Source organism: Oncorhynchus mykiss, chromosome 11, assembly GCF_057628025.1.
Source record: "Oncorhynchus mykiss isolate SJ-2025 chromosome 11, ASM5762802v1, whole genome shotgun sequence".
Classification (NCBI taxonomy): domain Eukaryota; kingdom Metazoa; phylum Chordata; class Actinopteri; order Salmoniformes; family Salmonidae; genus Oncorhynchus; species Oncorhynchus mykiss.
Window position 1 is genome coordinate 52,208,646 of NC_143032.1, and position 22,542 is coordinate 52,231,187.

General features: G+C 46.7%; 1 protein-coding gene across 2 annotated transcripts in view; it reads right to left on the minus strand.

The window, feature by feature from the left end:
- Positions 1 to 22,542, minus strand: part of LOC118936269 (voltage-dependent N-type calcium channel subunit alpha-1B) — a 146,754-nt gene that overhangs the window by 36,986 nt on the left and 87,226 nt on the right. The window contains exons 15-26 of one of the 2 annotated variants that reach the window (XM_090190400.1): positions 21,200 to 21,272; positions 20,952 to 21,069; positions 20,675 to 20,742; positions 20,061 to 20,167; positions 19,226 to 19,282; positions 18,421 to 18,483; positions 15,106 to 15,861; positions 14,720 to 14,913; positions 14,501 to 14,627; positions 6,043 to 6,172; positions 1,715 to 1,774; positions 1,302 to 1,408 (exon numbers count right to left, since the gene is read on the minus strand). In XM_090190400.1, the coding sequence (XP_090046526.1) occupies positions 1,302 to 1,408; positions 1,715 to 1,774; positions 6,043 to 6,172; positions 14,501 to 14,627; positions 14,720 to 14,913; positions 15,106 to 15,861; positions 18,421 to 18,483; positions 19,226 to 19,282; positions 20,061 to 20,167; positions 20,675 to 20,742; positions 20,952 to 21,069; positions 21,200 to 21,272 (1,860 nt within the window). Of the gene's footprint in view, positions 1 to 1,301; positions 1,409 to 1,714; positions 1,813 to 6,042; positions 6,173 to 14,500; positions 14,628 to 14,719; positions 14,914 to 15,105; positions 15,862 to 18,420; positions 18,484 to 19,225; positions 19,283 to 20,060; positions 20,168 to 20,674; positions 20,743 to 20,951; positions 21,070 to 21,199; positions 21,273 to 22,542 lie in introns of those variants that run through there. The other variant, XM_090190399.1, reaches the window with a different exon arrangement.

Here is a 22,542-nt window from a genome sequence, read left to right on the forward strand (position 1 = left end):
TGTAGACAAACAAAGTGGGGATGGAGGGTGGTACCGTATGGTCACTAAGCAGTCACCAATATAGATACCTTGATGACACCATAACAGTTTAAACACTCTGAGATTCCATGCAGAGATGTAAAGAGCTCCTCGGCTCTAAAGTGGCGTTCTTTCTTACTACCTTGTATGAGTAGTTGCCACTTAATGAAATGTGTTTGGTGAGTAGGTCCATTTGTAATCAAAACATGAGCTGATATAGAGCAGTTGGATTCTTCTTATCACAGCAACACATGTATTTGTCTAGTGTGGTCCTGGTGAATATGTAGTCACACTGAGGTGACATTGTCCCCTATAGCGGAGGGGAACATGGAACAGGACAGAGGATCTGTGGTCAAGCAGATAAATATGAGAGAAGACAAGTGGACTATGAAAAGATGACGAGAAGAGAGAGAGATGAGTGTGTCCCAGAACAAAACGGGCCTATGGACTGAGCATAGACCCTGTTAGCTCACACAAACAGAGACAGGCAAGATGAGAGAGAGAGAAAGAGAGAGAGAGAGAGAGAGAGAGAGAGAGAGAGAGAGAGAGAGAGAGAGAGAGAGAAAGCATTACCCCATGAAGCTCCTTCAAGAGATCCAAGCCACAAGGAAACAGAAAAGGAACTTTGAGTCAACAGCGCACATAACAAAACACACACACACACACACACACACACACACACACACACACACACACACACACACAAAAAACACACGAAATAAAGCATTTTGTGGAGGTTAATTTAACGCAACCCTTACTGCAAAACACCTCAACTATAAGCAAATAAACATGACATTATGCATTCCTATTTTCCCAATGTGTTGTTATGGAACTAATGGTAGGTTCTGGCAGCAGCAGCAGCAGCAGCAGCAACATTACCAGATGTACAGGATAATTACCCTAAACCCACGGAGACTCTCTCTCCCGGACTAAACCCAGTATTTCACCTGAATTGACATATTCTCATTCTTACAAATAATCACAACAATTTGCCCAAAAACCCGTCCCAAAGACTGAGCCCATAATGAATACAATATTCCAGCAATAAGAGGTAGCAGACATCATCATTCAGGAGGACATATTATATTGTGGTGATACAAGGAATTTGATTCTGAGGAACTTAACCGATGGGAAATGACAGATGAATTGCAGCGCATGTAAATTCAAAAGAGAAAAGTATTTCTTGGAAAGTGCAGCTTATCAGGTTCTTCTGTCAAATTAGCCTTGTACAATTATTTTATTTCCTATAAAGATTAACGTTACTAAGAATATATACAACTTACGAAAATGCAAATGCCACCAGTGCGCCACTGACCACAATGAAGTCCAGAATGTTCCAGAGATCTCTGAAGTAAGAACCAGGATGGAGCAGGAGGCCCAGGTCAACCATCTGGACCAATCAGAGAGCAGGGTTAGACGGCTACAGAACACTGAGGTTGGAGCAACCTCCTATAGTCCTACAATGTATTCAATTAAAGTGCTCTCATTTAGTAATGCATTTCAATAAACACGGCACGTGGCATGAGGCCAATACAACCAAAGGAGTAACAGAATGAAAAACAAAGAAATCAATTCTAGACAAATATATTGTGGAAATCTCAGACAGCTGCCCAAAAAGGATCTGAAAACATGTTATTTTTGTTCAGTCATGTAGTAAAAATGTAATTTAATGGCACGTGCCTATCCAAGCGCTTACCTTAATCACCATCTCAAATGTGAAAACTCCCGTGAAGACGTAGTCCAGATACTTGAGCACCTGAACAGGAGAGAGTAAGTGCAAGAGAAAAACACAGCCAAGAGGCAATCCAAAAGTAATTATTCCTTTAGCTCATTTGAACAGCTGCCTGATCTTCTCCTCGCTGACAGATATGTCTGAAAGAACTTGGTTGTCACACCTGTTGTTGTTTAAATGTCTAACTGAGTCAAATCAATTCAAATCTTATTGGTCGTGTACACAGTTATGCAGATGTTATCGCAGGTGCAGTGCAACAGTGCAGCAACATCTAGCAATACGACAACAATACACACAAATCCCCCAAATTCTAAGAAAGACATGAAGAAATATCAGAACGAGCAATATCAGAGTCCGGAATATATATATATATATATATATAATATATATATATATATATGGTGGTATGTATAGACAGTATATGAATAGAAAAGGTGTGTACAGCAGTAGTTTTATAGGATGAGCCTTGACTAGAATACAGTAATATATATATATATATATATATATATATATATAGTGCCTTGCGAAAGTATTCGGCCCCCTTGAACTTTGCGACCTTTTGCCACATTTCAGGCTTCAAACATAAAGATATAAAACTGTATTTTTTTGTGAAGAATCAACAACAAGTGGGACACAATCATGAAGTGGAACGACATTTATTGGATATTTCAAACTTTTTTAACAAATCAAAAACTGAAAAATTGGGCGTGCAAAATTATTCAGCCCCTTTACTTTCAGTGCAGCAAACTCTCTCCAGAAGTTCAGTGAGGATCTCTGAATGATCCAATGTTGACCTAAATGACTAATGATGATAAATACAATCCACCTGTGTGTAATCAAGTCTCCGTATAAATGCACCTGCACTGTGATAGTCTCAGAGGTCCGTCAAAAGCGCAGAGAGCATCATGAAGAACAAGGAACACAACAGGCAGGTCCGAGATACTGTTGTGAAGAAGTTTAAAGCCGGATTTGGATACAAAAAGATTTCCCAAGCTTTAAACATCCCAAGGAGCACTGTGCAAGCGATAATATTGAAATGGAAGGAGTATCAGACCACTGCAAATCTACCAAGACCTGGCCGTCCCTCTAAACTTTCAGCTCATACAAGGAGAAGACTGATCAGAGATGCAGCCAAGAGGCCCATGATCACTCTGGATAAACTGCAGAGATCTACAGCTGAGGTGGGAGACTCTGTCCATAGGACAACAATCAGTCAGTCGTATATTGCACAAATCTGGCCTTTATGGAAGAGTGGCAAGAAGAAAGCCATTTCTTAAAGATATCCATAAAAAGTGTCGTTTAAAGTTTGCCTCAAGCCACCTGGGGGACACACCAAACATGTGGAAGAAGGTGCTCTGGTCAGATGAAACCAAAATGGAACTTTTTGACAACAATGCAAAACGTTATGTTTGGCGTAAAAGCAACACAGCTCATCACCCTGAACACACCATCCCCACTGTCAAACATGGTGGTGGCAGCATCATGGTTTGGGCCTGCTTTTCTTCAGCAGGGACAGGGAAGATGGTTAAAATTGATGGGAAGATGGATGGAGCCAAATACAGGACCATTCTGGAAGAAAACCTGATGGAGTCTGCAAAAGACCTGAGACTGGGACGGAGATTTGTCTTCCAACAAGACAATGATCCAAAACATAAAGCAAAACCTACAATGGAATGGTTCAAAAATAAACATATCCAGGTGTTAGAATGGCCAAGTCAAAGTCCAGACCTGAATCCAATCGAGAATCTGTGGAAAGAACTGAAAACTGCTGTTCACAAATGCTCTCCATCCAACCTCACTGAGCTCGAGCTGTTTTGCAAGGAGGAATGGGAAAACATTTCAGTCTCTCGATGTGCAAAACTGATAGAGACATACCCCAAGCGACTTACAGCTGTAATCGCAGCAAAAGGTGGCGCTACAAAGTATTAACTTAAGGGGGCTGAATAATTTTGCACGCCCAATTTTTCAGTTTTTGATTTGTTAAAAAAGTTTGAAATATCCAATAAATGTCGTTCCACTTCATGATTGTGTCCCACTTGTTGTTGATTCTTCACAAAAAAATACAGTTTTATATCTTTATGTTTGAAGCCTGAAATGTGGCAAAAGGTCGCAAAGTTCAAGGGGGCCGAATACTTTCGCAAGGCACTGTATATTACTGTATTCTAGTATATATATATATATGAAGTGGGAAAACTGTATGTAAACATTATTATAAACTGGGTGGTTCGAGGCCTGAATGCTGATTGGCTGACAGCCGTGGTATAACAGACTGTATACCACAGGTATGACAAAACATTTATTTTTACTGCTAATTACATTGATAACCAGTTTATAATAGCAATAAGGCACTTCGGGGGTTTGTGATATATGGTCAATTTACCACAGCTAAGGGCTGTGTCCAGGCACTCTGCTTTGCATCGTGCGTAAGAACTGCCCTTAGCCATGGTATATTGGTCATATACCACACCCCCTCGGGCCGTATTGCTTAATTATACAATGGGTGAGTCTAATCCTGGATACTGATTGGTTACCACCGGCTAAATCTATGATGTTGAAATGCCTATTTACTCTGTTCCATCTGACTGCTCAATTCACTGTCTCATCAGCCCAGCCAGGCAATTTATATACAAGATCAACACTGTAAAAAGCATCTAGACATCATCTCCCATGTCTTTTAGACGAGCGTTTGGTTTTCAACAGCAGAGTCTACTGGTAATAACCTTGCTGTCTGTCTCTCCAACATTTGCAACATTGTTTCAATATTGAAATTGGATCTCCAGCTGTCCCATGTTAATGAACGTGTCAGGAGTCGGGACAAGACAGACAGGATGGCAGCTTTTCTCAGCCAGTCGAAATCATGAATCATCATAAAAATATGTCAATCATTATTTGAATATATTGGTAACCCGTTGTATAAAAGGGATAATGCCTTCGAAAGCCAGTGTTTCGAGAATATATTGGCACGGTTTGCCGGCCCGAGACGAACACCCCGGTGACAATAAATCCTCCAAACACCGGCTTCGAGGACATCATCAATGAATTATAAGTGCTGCATTGGCCATCAGAGACACACCTATGCTTGGTAACGGTTCCATCCACAAGAACGCCATGTTTAGGTTGCTGTCTGAATCCTCTCTTGTATTTATTTCTACACGCACATTGCTTCCCTTTGCTTCCAGCCTAGTATTTGGTTTGGTACTGCGGGGGTTAATATAAGCCTTGCAGTGTCTGCCTGTCCGACCTGTAGGAAACAATGTTTCACTTTTGAAAATTCGATCTCTGTAGCACCATAGAGTGAACGGTGCCCAGACGAGACCAGACAGCCTGGTCTTAGCCACATCATTATCATGGGACGTATCCAAGTAAGTGCCGACAGAAGAAGAAGCAAAAAAGGTCAAACACATAAATGCAGCTAGTGAACTGTCATTCCAGGTTCAATGTTTGACGTGAACTGAGTTAGCTGAATTTGGCTTGGCTAGCAATGGACAAGAAGCCCGCATAGCAACCATTTCGTTTAGAATGGACAACCGGTCCTTTCCGCATAGCGACTTTGCAAAAGTAATTAAGGACCGGAACGCGTCTGTAGCAACATGACCAAAATAACTAATAACCAGATTTCTGTTCGGGACTATATCTTCTGGTGGATGAATGATATTGAATGGATTGACTTGTCAAAATAATGTTTGAATTAATCAAAATATGTAATTCACTGTTATTTTAGTATGTTGGTAAGAGTTTTCTAAAAGCGGCAAGGCACCCGAGGCAGTGCTGTACCATGAATACAGTCACAGGTAAATGGGTTGACGGGCCCTCCACTATCGCTTTGGGCCGAACAACAGCACTTACCTGTGACTGTATTCATGATACAGCACTGCCTCGGGTGCCTTATCGCTTAATTAAAGTGACCAGTGTTCAATGACTCTATGTACATAAGGCAGCAGTCTCTAAGGTGCAGGGTAGAGTACCGGGTGGTAGCAGACTAGTAACAGTGACTAAGTTCGGGGCAGGGTACTGGGCAGAGGCCGGCTAGTGGTGACTATTTAACAGTCTGATGGCCTCGAGATAAAAGCTGTTTTTCAATCTCTTAGTCCCAGCTCTAATGCACCTGTACTGTCTCCACCTTCTAGATGCCAGCGGGGTGAACAGGCCGTGGCTCGGTTGGGCCAAGCCAAATTTCTGTTGGAAAGGAGCTGTTGCGCCTTCTTCACCACACTGTCTGTGTGGATGGACCATTTCAGGTTGTGTGTGTCTGGCATGTCTTCCTGTGTGTGTGTGTGCGTGCGTAGACTCACATTGTTGCGCGGAGCGTTGGCCTGGACAGGGTCCTCTGCAGCCAATGCAATGCTACTCATGGATATCACTACCAGGATACACATCTCAAAGTACCGCAGGCTGACAATATAATGACACAGACGCCGCACCCTGGAGAGAGAGAGAAAGAGAGAGAAAGAGAGAGAAAGAGAGAGAAAGAGAGAGAGAGAGAGAGAGAAAGAGAGAGATCCTATAGTCCATACACAGCTCACCTGAGAGACTAATGTAGACACTGTTCCTAGTAATGGCTGGCTGGCTGGCTGCATATAGATGGGCTATAACATTGGCTGGCTGGCTGGCTGGCTGCATATAGATGGGCTATAACATTGGTTGGCTGGCTGCATATAGACGGGCTATAACATTGGCTGGCTGGCTGGCTGCATATAGACGGGCTATAACATTGGCTGGCTGGCTGCATATAGATGGGCTATAACATTGGCTGGCTGGCTGCATATAGATGGGCAATAACATTGGCTGGCTGGCTGCATATAGATGGGCTATAACATTGGCTGGCTGGCTGCATATAGATGGGCTATAACATTGGCTGGCTGGCTGGCTGCATATAGACGGGCTATAACATTGGCTGGCTGGCTGGCTGCATATAGATGGGCTATAACATTGGCTGGCTGGCTGCATATAGACTGCCTATAACCTTGGCTGGCTGGCTGCATATAGACTGCCTATAACATTGGTTGGCTGGCTGGCTGCATATAGACGGGCTATAACATTGGCTGGCTGGCTGGCTGGCTGCATATAGGCTGCCTATAACATTGGTTGGCTGGCTGCATATAGATGGGCTATAACATTGGTTGGCTGGCTGCATATAGACGGGCTATAACATTGGTTGGCTGGCTGCATATAGACGGGCTATAACATTGGCTGGCTGGCTGCATATAGATGGGCTATAACATTGGTTGGCTGGCTGGCTGGCTGGCTGCATATAGATGGGCTATAACATTGGCTGGCTGGCTGGCTGCATATAGACGGGCTATAACATTGGCTGGCTGGCTGCATATAGATGGGCTATAACATTGGTTGGCTGGCTGGCTTCATATAGACGGGCTATAACATTGGCTGGCTGGCTGGCTGGCTGCATATAGACTGCCTATAACATTGGTTGGCTGGCTGCATATAGATGGGCTATAACATTGGTTGGCTGGCTGCATATAGACGGGCTATAACATTGGCTGGCTGGCTGGCTGCATATAGATGGGCTATAACATTGGTTGGCTGGCTGCATATAGATGGGCTATAACATTGGCTGGCTGGCTGGCTGCATATAGACGGGCAATAACATTGGTTGGCTGGCTGCATATAGATGGGCTATAACATTGGTTGGCTGGCTGCATGTAGATGGGCTATAACATTGGCTGGCTGGCTGGCTGCATATAGACGGGCTATAACATTGGCTGGCTGGCTGGCTGCATATAGATGGGCTATAACATTGGTTGGCTGGCTGCATATAGATGGGCTATAACATTGGCTGGCTGGCTGGCTGCATATAGACGGGCTATAACATTGGCTGGCTGGCTGCATATAGATGGGCTATAACATTGGCTGGCTGGCTGCATATAGACGGGCTATAACATTGGCTGGCTGGCTGCATATAGATGGGCTATAACATTGGCTGGCTGGCTGCATATAGATGGGCTATAACATTGGCTGGCTGGCTGCATATAGATGGGCTATAACATTGGCTGGCTGGCTGGCTGCATATAGACGGGCTATAACATTGGCTGGCTGGCTGGCTGCATATAGATGGGCTATAACATTGGCTGGCTGGCTGCATATAGACTGCCTATTACATTGGCTGGCTGGCTGCATATAGACTGCCTATAACATTGGCTGGCTGGCTGCATATAGACTGCCTATAACATTGGCTGGCTGGCTGCATATAGACTGCCTATAACATTGGCTGGCTGGCTGGCTGCATATAGACTGCCTATAACATTGGCTGGCTGGCTGGCTGGCTGCATATAGATGGGCTATAACATTGGCTAGCTGGCTGCGTATAGACTGCCTATAACATTGGCTGGCTGGCTGCATATAGACTGCCTATAACATTGGCTGGCTGGCTGGCTGCATATAGATGGGCTATAACATTGGCTGGCTGGCTGCATATAGACGGGCTATAACATTGGCTGGCTGGCTGGCTGCATATAGACTGCCTATAACATTGGCTGGCTGGCTGCATATAGACTGCCTATAACATTGGCTGGCTGGCTGCATATAGATGGGCTATAACATTGGTTGGCTGGCTGCATATAGACGGGCTATAACATTGGCTGGCCTGCTGGCTGCATATAGACTGCTTATAATATTGGCTGGCTGGCTGGCTGCATATAGACGGGCAATAACATTGGTTGGCTGGCTGCATATAGATGGGCTATAACATTGGTTGGCTGGCTGCATGTAGATGGGCTATAACATTGGCTGGCTGGCTGGCTGCATATAGACGGGCTATAACATTGGCTGGCTGGCTGGCTGCATATAGATGGGCTATAACATTGGTTGGCTGGCTGCATATAGATGGGCTATAACATTGGCTGGCTGGCTGGCTGCATATAGACGGGCTATAACATTGGCTGGCTGGCTGCATATAGATGGGCTATAACATTGGCTGGCTGGCTGCATATAGACGGGCTATAACATTGGCTGGCTGGCTGCATATAGATGGGCTATAACATTGGCTGGCTGGCTGCATATAGATGGGCTATAACATTGGCTGGCTGGCTGGCTGCATATAGACGGGCTATAACATTGGCTGGCTGGCTGGCTGCATATAGATGGGCTATAACATTGGCTGGCTGGCTGCATATAGACTGCCTATTACATTGGCTGGCTGGCTGCATATAGACTGCCTATAACATTGGCTGGCTGGCTGCATATAGACTGCCTATAACATTGGCTGGCTGGCTGCATATAGACTGCCTATAACATTGGCTGGCTGGCTGGCTGCATATAGACTGCCTATAACATTGGCTGGCTGGCTGGCTGGCTGCATATAGATGGGCTATAACATTGGCTAGCTGGCTGCATATAGACTGCCTATAACATTGGCTGGCTGGCTGCATATAGACTGCCTATAACATTGGCTGGCTGGCTGGCTGCATATAGATGGGCTATAACATTGGCTGGCTGGCTGCATATAGACGGGCTATAACATTGGCTGGCTGGCTGGCTGCATATAGACTGCCTATAACATTGGCTGGCTGGCTGCATATAGACTGCCTATAACATTGGCTGGCTGGCTGGCTGCATATAGATGGGCTATAACATTGGCTGGCTGGCTGCATATAGACGGGCTATAACATTGGCTGGCTGGCTGGCTGCATATAGACGGGCTATAACATTGGCTGGCTGGCTGCATATAGACGGGCTATAACATTGGCTGGCTGGCTGGCTGCATATAGACGGGCTATAACATTGGTTGGCTGGCTGCATATAGATGGGCTATAACATTGGTTGGCTGGCTGCATATAGACGGGCTATAACATTGGCTGGCTGGCTGGCTGGCTGCATATAGACGGGCTATAACATTGGTTGGCTGGCTGGCTCCATATAGATGGGCTATAACATTGGCTGGCTGGCTGGCTGGCTGCATATAGATGGGCTATAACATTGGTTGGCTGGCTGCATATAGACGGGCTATAATATTGGTTGGCTGGCTGGCTGCATATAGACGGGCTATAACATTGGTTGGCTGGCTGCATATAGATGGGCTATAACATTGGCTGGCTGGCTGGCTGCATATAGACGGGCTATTACATTGGCTGGCTGGCTGGCTGCATATAGATGGGCTATAACATTGGTTGGCTGGCTGCATATAGATGGGCTATAACATTGGCTGGCTGGCTGGCTGCATATAGATGGGCTATAACATTGGCTGGCTGGCTGGCTGCATATAGACGGGCTATAACATTGGTTGGCTGGCTGGCTGCATATAGATGGGCTATAACATTGGCTGGCTGGCTGGCTGCATATAGATGGGCTATAACATTGGCTGGCTGGCTGGCTGCATATAGATGGGCTATAACATTGCTTGGCTGGCTGGCTGCATATAGATGGGCTATAACATTGGCTGGCTGGCTGGCTGGCTGCATATAGATGGGCTATAACATTGGCTGGCTGGCTGCATATAGATGGGCTATAACATTGGCTGGCTGGCTGGCTGCATATAGATGGGCTATAACATTGGCTGGCTGGCTGGCTGCATATAGACGGGCTATAACATTGGTTGGCTGGCTGCATATAGATGGGCTATAACATTGGCTGGCTGGCTGCATATAGATGGGCTATAACATTGGCTGGCTGGCTGCATATAGATGGGCTATAACATTGGCTGGCTGGCTGCATATAGATGGGCTATAACATTGGCTGGCTGGCTGCATATAGATGGGCTATAACATTGGCTGGCTGGCTGCATATAGATGGGCTATAACATTGGCTGGCTGGCTGCATATAGATGGGCTATAACATTGGCTGGCTGGCTGGCTGCATATAGATGGGCTATAACATTGGTTGGCTGGCTGCATATAGATGGGCTATAACATTGGCTGGCTGGCTGGCTGCATATAGATGGGCTATAACATTGGCTGGCTGGCTGCATATAGATGGGCTATAACATTGGCTGGCTGGCTGCATACAGATGGGCTATAACATTGGCTGGCTGGCTGCATATAGATGGGCTATAACATTGGCTGGCTGGCTGGCTGCATATAGATGGGCTATAACATTGGTTGGCTGGCTGCATATAGATGGGCTATAACATTGGCTGGCTGGCTGGCTGCATATAGATGGGCTATAACATTGGTTGGCTGGCTGCATATAGATGGGCTATAACATTGGCTGGCTGGCTGCATATAGATGGGCTATAACATTGGTTGGCTGGCTGCATATAGATGGGCTATAACATTGGTTGGCTGGCTGCATATAGATGGGCTATAACATTGGCTGGCTGGCTGCATATAGACGGGCTATAACATTGGTTGGCTGGCTGCATATAGATGGGCTATAACATTGGCTGGCTGGCTGCATATAGATGGACTATAACATTGGTTGGCTGGCTGCATATAGACGGGCTATAACATTGGCTGGCTGGCTGGCTGCATATAGATGGGCTATAACATTGGCTGGCTGGCTGGCTGCATATAGATGGGCTATAACATTGGTTGGCTGGCTGCATATAGATGGGCTATAACATTGGTTGGCTGGCTGCATATAGATGGGCTATAACATTGGTTGGCTGGCTGCATATAGATGGGCTATAACATTGGTTGGCTGGCTGCATATAGATGGGCTATAACATTGGCTGGCTGGCTGGCTGCATATAGATGGGCTATAACATTGGTTGGCTGGCTGCATATAGATGGGCTATAACATTGGCTGGCTGGCTGGCTGCATATAGATGGGCAATAACATTGGTTGGCTGGCTGCATATAGATGGGCTATAACATTGGCTGGCTGGCTGGCTGCATATAGATGGGCTATAACATTGGCTGGCTGGCTGCATATAGATGGGCTATAACATTGGCTGGCTGGCTGCATATAGATGGGCTATAACATTGGCTGGCTGGCTGCATATAGATGGGCTATAACATTGGCTGGCTGGCTGGCTGCATATAGATGGGCTATAACATTGGTTGGCTGGCTGCATATAGATGGGCTATAACATTGGCTGGCTGGCTGGCTGCATATAGATGGGCTATAACATTGGTTGGCTGGCTGCATATAGATGGGCTATAACATTGGCTGGCTGGCTGCATATAGATGGGCTATAACATTGGTTGGCTGGCTGCATATAGATGGGCTATAACATTGGCTGGCTGGCTGCATATAGATGGGCTATAACATTGGCTGGCTGGCTGCATATAGATGGGCTATAACATTGGCTGGCTGGCTGCATATAGATGGGCTATAACATTGGTTGGCTGGCTGCATATAGATGGGCTATAACATTGGTTGGCTGGCTGCATATAGATGGGCTATAACATTGGCTGGCTGGCTGCATATAGATGGGCTATAACATTGGCTGGCTGGCTGCATATAGATGGGCTATAACATTGGCTGGCTGGCTGGCTGCATATAGATGGGCTATAACATTGGTTGGCTGGCTGCATATAGATGGGCTATAACATTGGCTGGCTGGCTGGCTGCATATAGATGGGCTATAACATTGGCTGGCTGGCTGCATATAGATGGGCTATAACATTGGCTGGCTGGCTGCATACAGATGGGCTATAACATTGGCTGGCTGGCTGCATATAGATGGGCTATAACATTGGCTGGCTGGCTGGCTGCATATAGATGGGCTATAACATTGGTTGGCTGGCTGCATATAGATGGGCTATAACATTGGCTGGCTGGCTGGCTGCATATAGATGGGCTATAACATTGGTTGGCTGGCTGCATATAGATGGGCTATAACATTGGCTGGCTGGCTGCATATAGATGGGCTATAACATTGGTTGGCTGGCTGCATATAGATGGGCTATAACATTGGTTGGCTGGCTGCATATAGATGGGCTATAACATTGGTTGGCTGGCTGCATATAGATGGGCTATAACATTGGCTGGCTGGCTGCATATAGATGGGCTATAACATTGGCTGGCTGGCTGCATATAGACGGGCTATAACATTGGTTGGCTGGCTGCATATAGATGGGCTATAACATTGGCTGGCTGGCTGCATATAGATGGACTATAACATTGGTTGGCTGGCTGCATATAGACGGGCTATAACATTGGCTGGCTGGCTGGCTGCATATAGATGGGCTATAACATTGGCTGGCTGGCTGGCTGCATATAGATGGGCTATAACATTGGTTGGCTGGCTGCATATAGATGGGCTATAACATTGGTTGGCTGGCTGCATATAGATGGGCTATAACATTGGTTGGCTGGCTGCATATAGATGGGCTATAACATTGGTTGGCTGGCTGCATATAGATGGGCTATAACATTGGCTGGCTGGCTGGCTGCATATAGATGGGCTATAACATTGGTTGGCTGGCTGCATATAGATGGGCTATAACATTGGCTGGCTGGCTGCATATAGATGGGCTATAACATTGGCTGGCTGGCTGGCTGCATATAGATGGGCAATAACATTGGTTGGCTGGCTGCATATAGATGGGCTATAACATTGGCTGGCTGGCTGGCTGCATATAGATGGGCTATAACATTGGCTGGCTGGCTGCATATAGATGGGCTATAACATTGGCTGGCTGGCTGCATATAGATGGGCTATAACATTGGCTGGCTGGCTGCATATAGATGGGCTATAACATTGGCTGGCTGGCTGGCTGCATATAGATGGGCTATAACATTGGTTGGCTGGCTGCATATAGATGGGCTATAACATTGGCTGGCTGGCTGGCTGCATATAGATGGGCTATAACATTGGTTGGCTGGCTGCATATAGATGGGCTATAACATTGGCTGGCTGGCTGCATATAGATGGGCTATAACATTGGTTGGCTGGCTGCATATAGATGGGCTATAACATTGGCTGGCTGGCTGCATATAGATGGGCTATAACATTGGCTGGCTGGCTGCATATAGATGGGCTATAACATTGGCTGGCTGGCTGCATATAGATGGGCTATAACATTGGTTGGCTGGCTGCATATAGATGGGCTATAACATTGGTTGGCTGGCTGCATATAGATGGGCTATAACATTGGCTGGCTGGCTGCATATAGATGGGCTATAACATTGGCTGGCTGGCTGCATATAGACGGGCTATAACATTGGTTGGCTGGCTGCATATAGATGGGCTATAACATTGGCTGGCTGGCTGCATATAGATGGGCTATAACATTGGTTGGCTGGCTGCATATAGACGGGCTATAACATTGGCTGGCTGGCTGGCTGCATATAGATGGGCTATAACATTGGCTGGCTGGCTGGCTGCATATAGATGGGCTATAACATTGGTTGGCTGGCTGCATATAGATGGGCTATAACATTGGTTGGCTGGCTGCATATAGATGGGCTATAACATTGGTTGGCTGGCTGCATATAGATGGGCTATAACATTGGTTGGCTGGCTGCATATAGATGGGCTATAACATTGGCTGGCTGGCTGGCTGCATATAGATGGGCTATAACATTGGTTGGCTGGCTGCATATAGATGGGCTATAACATTGGCTGGCTGGCTGCTGCTGCTTTTGTTTTCTATTAATTGATTGTAGGTTTAGGCAAAGGTTTACAAGTCATCTACAAAGATGAATATTTGACTGAGTGTTTGGGCTTAAAGGAAAGTGCTTTACTGTAACATTTTAACAGCTTCGCTAAGGGAGGTAAAAGTGGGGCCAGATGACAATGTCAACATGCAGGGACTTGCTACATGGAAGGCAGAGTGTTTGTGGTGTGAATGGTGTGAGTTGTGTAGCACAGAGCAGTGTTGTGTAGAGCTGTCCACGCGGGCCACTCACACGTTGGCCTGGCCAAACACAAACATGGAGCTGTAAGGCAGGATGGGTCTGGGTCCACTCTGAGTCCGCTCCTCCAGGGTCTTCTTCTCCTCGTTCATAGGCATTGTTTCACAGTCTATACTGTTCACTGGGACACAGACACAAAGGTTTACATACACCTCAGCAACACAAGACACTGAAGTAACAGTATTAGAGGGAAAATAGGTTTGCGGTACTGACTGGGGATAAGGGTAGTCTCCCCGGGTGGGGGGGTGATGGTGACAGGGGGGATGTTGACGGCCGTCTGTCCAGTCCGTCTGACGTTCCTCTGGTTGTCTGAGTCTTCAGGTCCCTCTGTGCCCCACCTCTGATCTCCAGGGTCCTGCTGGGGGCTGATGGCCAGGGAGTCGCCCTCAGACTCCACATATCTGTCCCTGGGAAACAGATACAATTACCATAGATCACAAGTCACGGATCTCTGGTACGAGGTAGACACATCTACTCCTCTAAAATAATGTTGTGTGATATGCTTTCATCAGTACAAAATGATGTATACTATAGATTTGCAGTCGTGTAAAAATAATCTGAGAAGTAACAGAGACAGCCAGGGACAGAGCCAGTCTTACCTGTGGCCCCTCCCCTTCTCTCTCTCACTGTGGTCCTCTCCCTCCAGTGTGGACTGGCCCCTTGAGCCGTGGGTCTTGTGTCTCCTCCTCTCCCCATTGGCTCCGTTCTCTCCCCTGGAGCACCTCTCTCCCGAGCGGCCATCTTTGTGGCGTGACCTGCGCTCGCCCTTGCCTCCGCTGTTGACAGTGCCGTTGCCCTCTCTGGCCTGTCTGTGGGAGTGGTGGTGGCGGTGCTCTCTCTCCCCCGTCCCCCCTCCTCCTCCTCCCTCATCCACTAAGGTCTGGTGGTGGTGCCTCTTGCCCCCCTCTCGGCTGCGCGACCGCTCACTCTTCCCCTCCTTGCCCCGGGTGCCTTCTGGGTCCTTGCTACGACTGTGGTGGACATGGTGCCTACCCTCTTTGCCTGGATCGCCATTCTCATTGGCCTCGTCGATGGGTCTCTCCCTGTCCCGGTGGCGGTGGTGCCTGCGTGGCTGGGGGCCGGCCGGGTCCTCAGGGGTATCCGTCTCCTCAGGGGTCCGGGGCTTGTGTTGGCCCATAGGGCCGGGGCCGTCATGGGGTTCCACCACCAGGGGCCGGTCCAGGTGGGTCTTCATGTCAGGGCGGATGTGCAGGGCGGAGGACATACGAAGCCTCTCCTCAGGGTCCAGCTCGCTGTACAGGGCCTCACTGCTGGCCCGCAGGTTGTGTCTCCTCAGCTGAGTGGTTCGCTGCTCCCACACTGACATCATCTTCAGAGACTTCTGCTGCTCCTTACTGCAGGTGGACAGACAGGGCAGTTCACCTTTATCAGGGTACATTGAACCTGTCTTTTACTGCGCGATTGATATGTATTTCATGTATTTGAAAAGAATCATTCTAGAATACATCACACGTCATAACAGATAAACCCCTGCATGCTGAATGACATACAGTATGGAAGTGCAATGGAGGTTAATTCACAGAAAAACAGTCCCTCTCCATCACCACATGTAAAAAGAGAGACTATATGGACAGGCCAGGCATGCTTCAGTTGACTTGCCCTGTCAATGTCTGTAGAGCACTTTGAAATGGTTGAACACATGCATTGTAAATCAGTAGTCTACCGATGCCATATAGACCACCCTTATACAGATACATCCCACGTGACTTCCTCCACTGTGTAGAAAGCAGAATTAACTTTCATAGGGTACAACGGCATGAAAGCGACTACCATGTCTACCCGTGCTAACATTGTGGGAATGTTAAACCCCAGGGCTCCAATCTACCCTCCGCTACTTACCCTCCATGTAGTACACTGAGAACAGAGTGAGCTCTAAACTGAGGTATCTGGTTAGGGGTGAATGGAGAGCTGGCAGGGGATTATTTGAGTGAATTTACAGTATAGTGTACGGTACACTAAGGAGGGAATGATCAAGCTAATGTAGGGCAAAGTAAAGAAGCAAGACAAGATGTTTATTCCATCCTGTAAACATGAGGATGATGGTCATCACCAGGAAGTTATGTTATGTTATACAAATAGATTGTCATGGCCATCGTACAGTAAGTTAGTTTACCTCAAGTAGTGATGGACTGGGGAGCAGACATAACTCCTACAACACATGAAGGAGCACATTGAAACAAACCAGGGACAGACTAAGAGGCATTAACAGGCTAGGAGACATTGGAAACAAAGACACAGGGGAAAACAAGAGCTTAGAAAGACTGACAGAGGAGAAACACGGGACGACAACATAACACAGACACCAAAGGACTTCCTTCACTGGGAGTAGAACTGAAAATAAAGAAGAGAAATGAACGGCACTACAGAAAGTAGACTTAGAACTTGACTATATCTTAAACAATCCTACCCCCAAGTTACCTTCCTTCCAATCCTTATCCTCTAGTGATGAGAAAAACTAGTCCCTAATATAAAAGAGGGACATGGTACTTTGCCAAACAAAGGGCCTCTGGCGTTACAGGCAGGGTGTGTGTGTGCGTGCGCTTGTGTTTTGCCTCTCCAGCTGCCTGGCTGTAGCATCTGGTCGTAAGGTACATGGTGGCCTTTACAGAGCTGCTCAAATGGAACTTCTGACTCACTGAGTGCCAGCGACAGAGAGCGTCTCGCAGTCTGCTTGATACGGCACGAGCCTGCTGTCAACCCAGCCCAGCCCAACCCAACCCACACAACCCAGCCCAGCTCAACCCAGCCAGCCCAGCCCAGCCCAACCTAACCCAGCCGAGCCAGCCCAGCAGCACAACACAACTGTTCTGCCTGCGGCTATGGAACCCTGACCTGTTCACCGGACGTGCTACCTGTCCCAGACCTGCTGTTTTCAACTCTCTAGAGACAGCAGGAGCGGTAGAGATACTCTGAACGATTGGCTATGAAAAGCCAACTGACATTTACTCCTGAGGTGCTGACCTGTTGCACCCTCAACATCCACTGTGATTATTGTTACTTGACCCTGCTGGTCATCTATGAACATTTGAACATCTTGGCCATGTTCTGTTATAATCTCCACCCGGCACAGCCAGAAGAGGACTGGCCACCCCACATAGCCTGGTTCCTCTCTAGGTTTCTTCCTAGGTTCTGGCCTTTCTAGGGAGTTTTTCCTAGCCACCGTGCTTCTACACCTGTATTGCTTGCTGTTTGGGGTTTTAGGCTGGGTTTCTGTACAGCACTTTGAGATATCAGCTGATGTAAGAAGGGCTTTACTTATCGTAAGAGTAGGGGTGTTAACCCCGATGTCCTGGCTAAATTTCCAATCCGGCCCTCAAACCATCACGGTCACCTAATAATAACAATTCTCAGTCAACTTACCTGGTAAAAAATAACGGATAAATTAATTAATACATTTAATTTGAGAACCGCCCCAGTATACTGCTCAGACCACCGTTGAGTACACTGACAGATCACTGGAGATCATCTCAGTCTGAGATGAAGAGGTAAAAATAGGAGGGCTGTAAAGTCATTCTTTAGAGAGGGAGGTCATGAGGTGAGTTCAGTCACTAACAACAAGTGCAGATGTACAGTATCAATCACAGCGAACGTACATACAAAACGAGCATACCAATCTCATAATACCTGTTACGGAAAAAAGGCTGCCACGTTCATCTGCTACAATTCAACACAGAGGGAAACTCACAATGGTATGGCTCAATGCTCAGGAGAAACAGCTGGGAGTCAAAGGGGAGACGGAGGGGAGGGGAGGTGAGGTGGCCGGGTGGTGCAGTGTGTTTGCACTCTAGCACAAACAATAGAAGAATTGTGGTACTGTACATACAGTATAGGACCCAAGCTAGGGAGGAGGAGGAGGGTGATGAGGTAAAGTGTAACGGAGAGTAAACACTCACAGTGAATTAACGCTGCAGACGGACGAGCTGCTAGAGAGTGCACCTTGACTTTGCTTTACAAAACTGCACATGCAAAAAAAAACAAAAGACAGGGGGAGGGAGAACAAAAGAGGGGGAGAGGTCAGGGTCAGAAGGAGGACAGGGCACCCGCTGTCCAGCCATCCGCCTGTCTGTCCCTGACTCTCCCACTGCACGTCAACTCAACGGGAGTCTCAGTTTGAGACCAACAGAATGAGTTAACAAAGGAACGAGAGGAGCAGCTTTGAGACTTTCAACCTCCAAGACAAGTAGCGAAAAGAGTCCTATTTCGCATTGCAGAGACCAATTTATAGGGGCCATATTTCAAGTCTAATTATACATTACATGTATATTTCCTTTGAGGAAATGCGGAGGAAGAAATTCCCAAAGCCGTTATTAATAAGAAGATTCAACAAACCAATGGCTACATTACATGTTTTAAATAACAAGATAAAACAGTGCTTTGAAACATTTAAGACAAAATCACATATCCTGCTACCGTCGACTATGAATACACTAATTACAGGTGTTATACAGTACATACTGGTGAATGGCAATACAAGGATACGGTGCCCACACAATGACTGAAATGTGCCAAATCTTATGTGGACTATCTATTTCTTTTTCGCTCAATTTACATTTCAGGTTAAGTGCCTGTCATTCCAAGAGAGATTAGTGGTAAGGGTTCCAACAAAGGCATACACCAGAGGTTCCCCTGTCACCAGAACCATGTGTCTGAATGTACAGCGTTGCATGCACAATCTGGGCTCACTGTTGAGGAAATTACCTTGCTGGCATTGCCCTCTCCGCTCCATGTTGGCCTGTGTACAGGATGCTGTGTAGCCTATGTGGGGGTGGGAGCCAGAGTATTAAGGTGTCTCTGACCCTAGTCAAGGTCTTAGCAGGCATTAAGCCTTTTATCAACTGCTTCTCAACACACTTACAACGTTGAGCCCTTCAGTGACTCAGAGAGAACACATGATCTATCAACAGACATTGGGAATAGAAGGGTTAAATCCTATGTAACTCCTCAGAAGAGCACAATCAATTGAAAAAAATGGCTGTCCGGACAGAATAACACAACATAAAGCCACAAACAACAGATACAATCCCATGTAGACACACTTCAATTTAAAAGAGCATCTCTCAGGAGTGGGAGACAGTGTGGTGTGTCTGGGAGGCAGGGCTGTGGGAGGGGTGTGAGGGAGGGAGGTTTGATCTGTGGGAAGGGGTGTGAGGGAGGGAGGTTTGACCTGTGGGAGGGGGTGTGAGGGAGGGAGGTTTGACCTGTAGGAGGGGGTGTGAGGGAGGGAGGTTTGATCTGTGAGGGGGGGTGTGATGGAGGTTTGATCTGTGAAAGGGGGTGTGAGGGAGGGAGGGAGTATCTGTGGGAGGGGTGTGAGGGAGGGAGGTTTGACCTGTGGGAGGGGGTGTGAGGGAGGGAGGTTTGACCTGTAGGAGGGGGTGTGAGGGAGGGAGGTTTGATCTGTGAGAGGGGGTGTGATGGAGGTTTGATCTGTGAAAGGGGGTGTGAGGGAGGTTTGATCTGTGGGAGGGTATGAGAGAGGGAGGGCAGGGGGGGTAGCAAGGGGGAAACTGTATCAAACTGTATCATGACTTACGCTGTGATGGAGATGTTTGCGGCCGACATGGGGCTGACCTCCTTGACCTCCTTGGCCTTTTGGAGGGCCATCTTCTTGGTGATGGCCACCTCCTGCTCTTCCTCATCCTGAGGAGCACAAACACAGTGAGGAATGGAGACCACCCAGGGGTGGGTAGGTGGGCCATCAATGGTTCCATGATGATAAGCCCTGGCACAAGCCAAAAAAAAGGCCTTCACCTCTCTCTGGTGTGGCCGCAAAGATCTAAGCCTCTTCCCCATAGCTGTATTATTATGAATGGTCGCAAATCCTACAACCAGTTGGGAGGTTCATTACCTTGAGTTATTGACCAGGACAAACATCCGTCATCCCAGAACGGCCCCATGCGACAGGGTTAAGGAACCAATAAAGCAAGGCACTATATATCCTAATAGGAATATTCACTGTCATATTCAACAAACATAAATACGGGAATGAAATTCATGGCATTTGATCAGACAGCTGACATTCGTGACGGATCATCAGGGGAACACGTCTCTCTGGCACTCTATCCAGGGTTCTCAGGGACTCCAGGGAGGGGAGGTTCCAGTCACAGAACACAGAGGCTGGAAGCCCTACTGCAGTATGTACTCTACCTTAGTGAGCTCCTGTGCGTTTGCAAGGTTGTCAACAGCGATGGCCAAGAAGACATTGAGGAGAGTGTCTGATCAGTGAGGGGTCAGGAAAGTTCAAACGGTTAATGAGTCAATCAATATTTACATTGGATCTTATACAGTGTGGATATATCTATATATATTTTTTTATAGCTTACAAATCAACGCTAAATCATGATACTATCACAGAGCTCTGAAGTCATGAAGCTTGACAGTTAATCAGGTTAATCAATGCAGGTCGATCATCCAGAGAGGATACAGTTTCCAAACAGGGTGAGAACAATGAAGTAGATGGAGGAGAACATTCCCCGGCGCACGCCCCCCTGGGACTCTATCCCATGATACATCACCGCATTCCAGTCCTCTCCTGTCAGAATCTGGGAGACACACAAACATATTGTTACACGGATTTCGCTAATGGTATTACAGTAGTTATAGCATGAAATAAAGGAATTTCAAAAGGAAGACAAAAATCCAATTTCATTTAGCTTCTTTTGTGAACTTCACCTGGAAAACTGTGAGAATGGCTGCTGGAAAGGTGTCAAAGTTTGTTGTTGGCGTCTCCTCGTCAAAATTAAACCTGCAGGAAGAAACACAGAACACAGGTTAGAACACAGGTTAGAACACAGGTTAGAACACAGGTTAGAACACAGCTTAGAACACAGGTTAGAACACAGATTAGAACACAGGTTAGAACACAGGTTCACACTAGATTGTATAATCCCTCATCACCATGGAAATTGAGAAGATGAGAAGAACCCCACTTAGTCCTAGTTTATTATTGTGTTGCACCAGCACAATAGGCATAGTACATCTTGCCACTGTCAGAGCCCTAACAGCTCGGTTGGCTCCCGTAAACCTCTCCGTCAAGGCTGATTTCACAACAACTTGTGCTAATCTTGATATTCTGTATTACTCTGTAAGAATCTACAGGGACCTCATTACACCTTCCAACAATGAGAACCATGCAGAAAGCAAACAAAGTGTGTCCTCTCTCTGCTTCCTGAAATCCTTTGGTGCATAGACGGATATTCATTAGTACAGCTCTCATTAGTTCCCCAACTAGAGAAAAGACAATGCAGGTCTGTGAGGTAAAAATATGTGCGTCTGTACAAACGAATCATCATAAAATACAACAGATCAATACAATATTACACAATAGATAAAACAAGTGACTTACTGTATAGTGTTCATCTAATATTGTATATATCCCACTAAATGTGTTTATTTTATTTTGACTAGGACAGGCATGATGTTGAATATGAATTCTATTCAAAGAGTGCATACTGAATAATGATCCATGCACCTGGATGGGACACCTCAGCTCAAGTGGATTTGGCTAGCATACATTTCCTGGTCCGCTTGAAGTGGGGAGGCTTTGGCTGGATCTGGCTGGGTGAAGCAGCTTGACAACCACTAGTCCTTAATCTATCTCTGACTGAGCACTGCACTGGAAGGGCCTGAACACACATCCTTACTGAACACTGCACTGAAAGACCATGAACAACACAGAGATCCTGCTTCCATTATGTCAGGGAGTGATTGTACTGTAGTTCATACTCCCAGGCTGGGCATTTCAAGGCCTGCCAAGTGTCATTTCTCTTTGGATCAACTTCATGCATCTATTGTTCGTAATGTCCTCTCTGCCTGCCACTTGTGCATTTAGATCACATGACTGGAGTGCTTCTGCATTTATCGGGATTATTAACTAAACAGAGACCTTCTACTCTGTTGAGCAACACAGAGACCATCTAGTCCATTGAACTACACAGAGACCATCTACTCCATTGAACTACACAGATGCCATCTACTCCGTTGAACAACACAGAGACCTACTCAGTTGAACAACA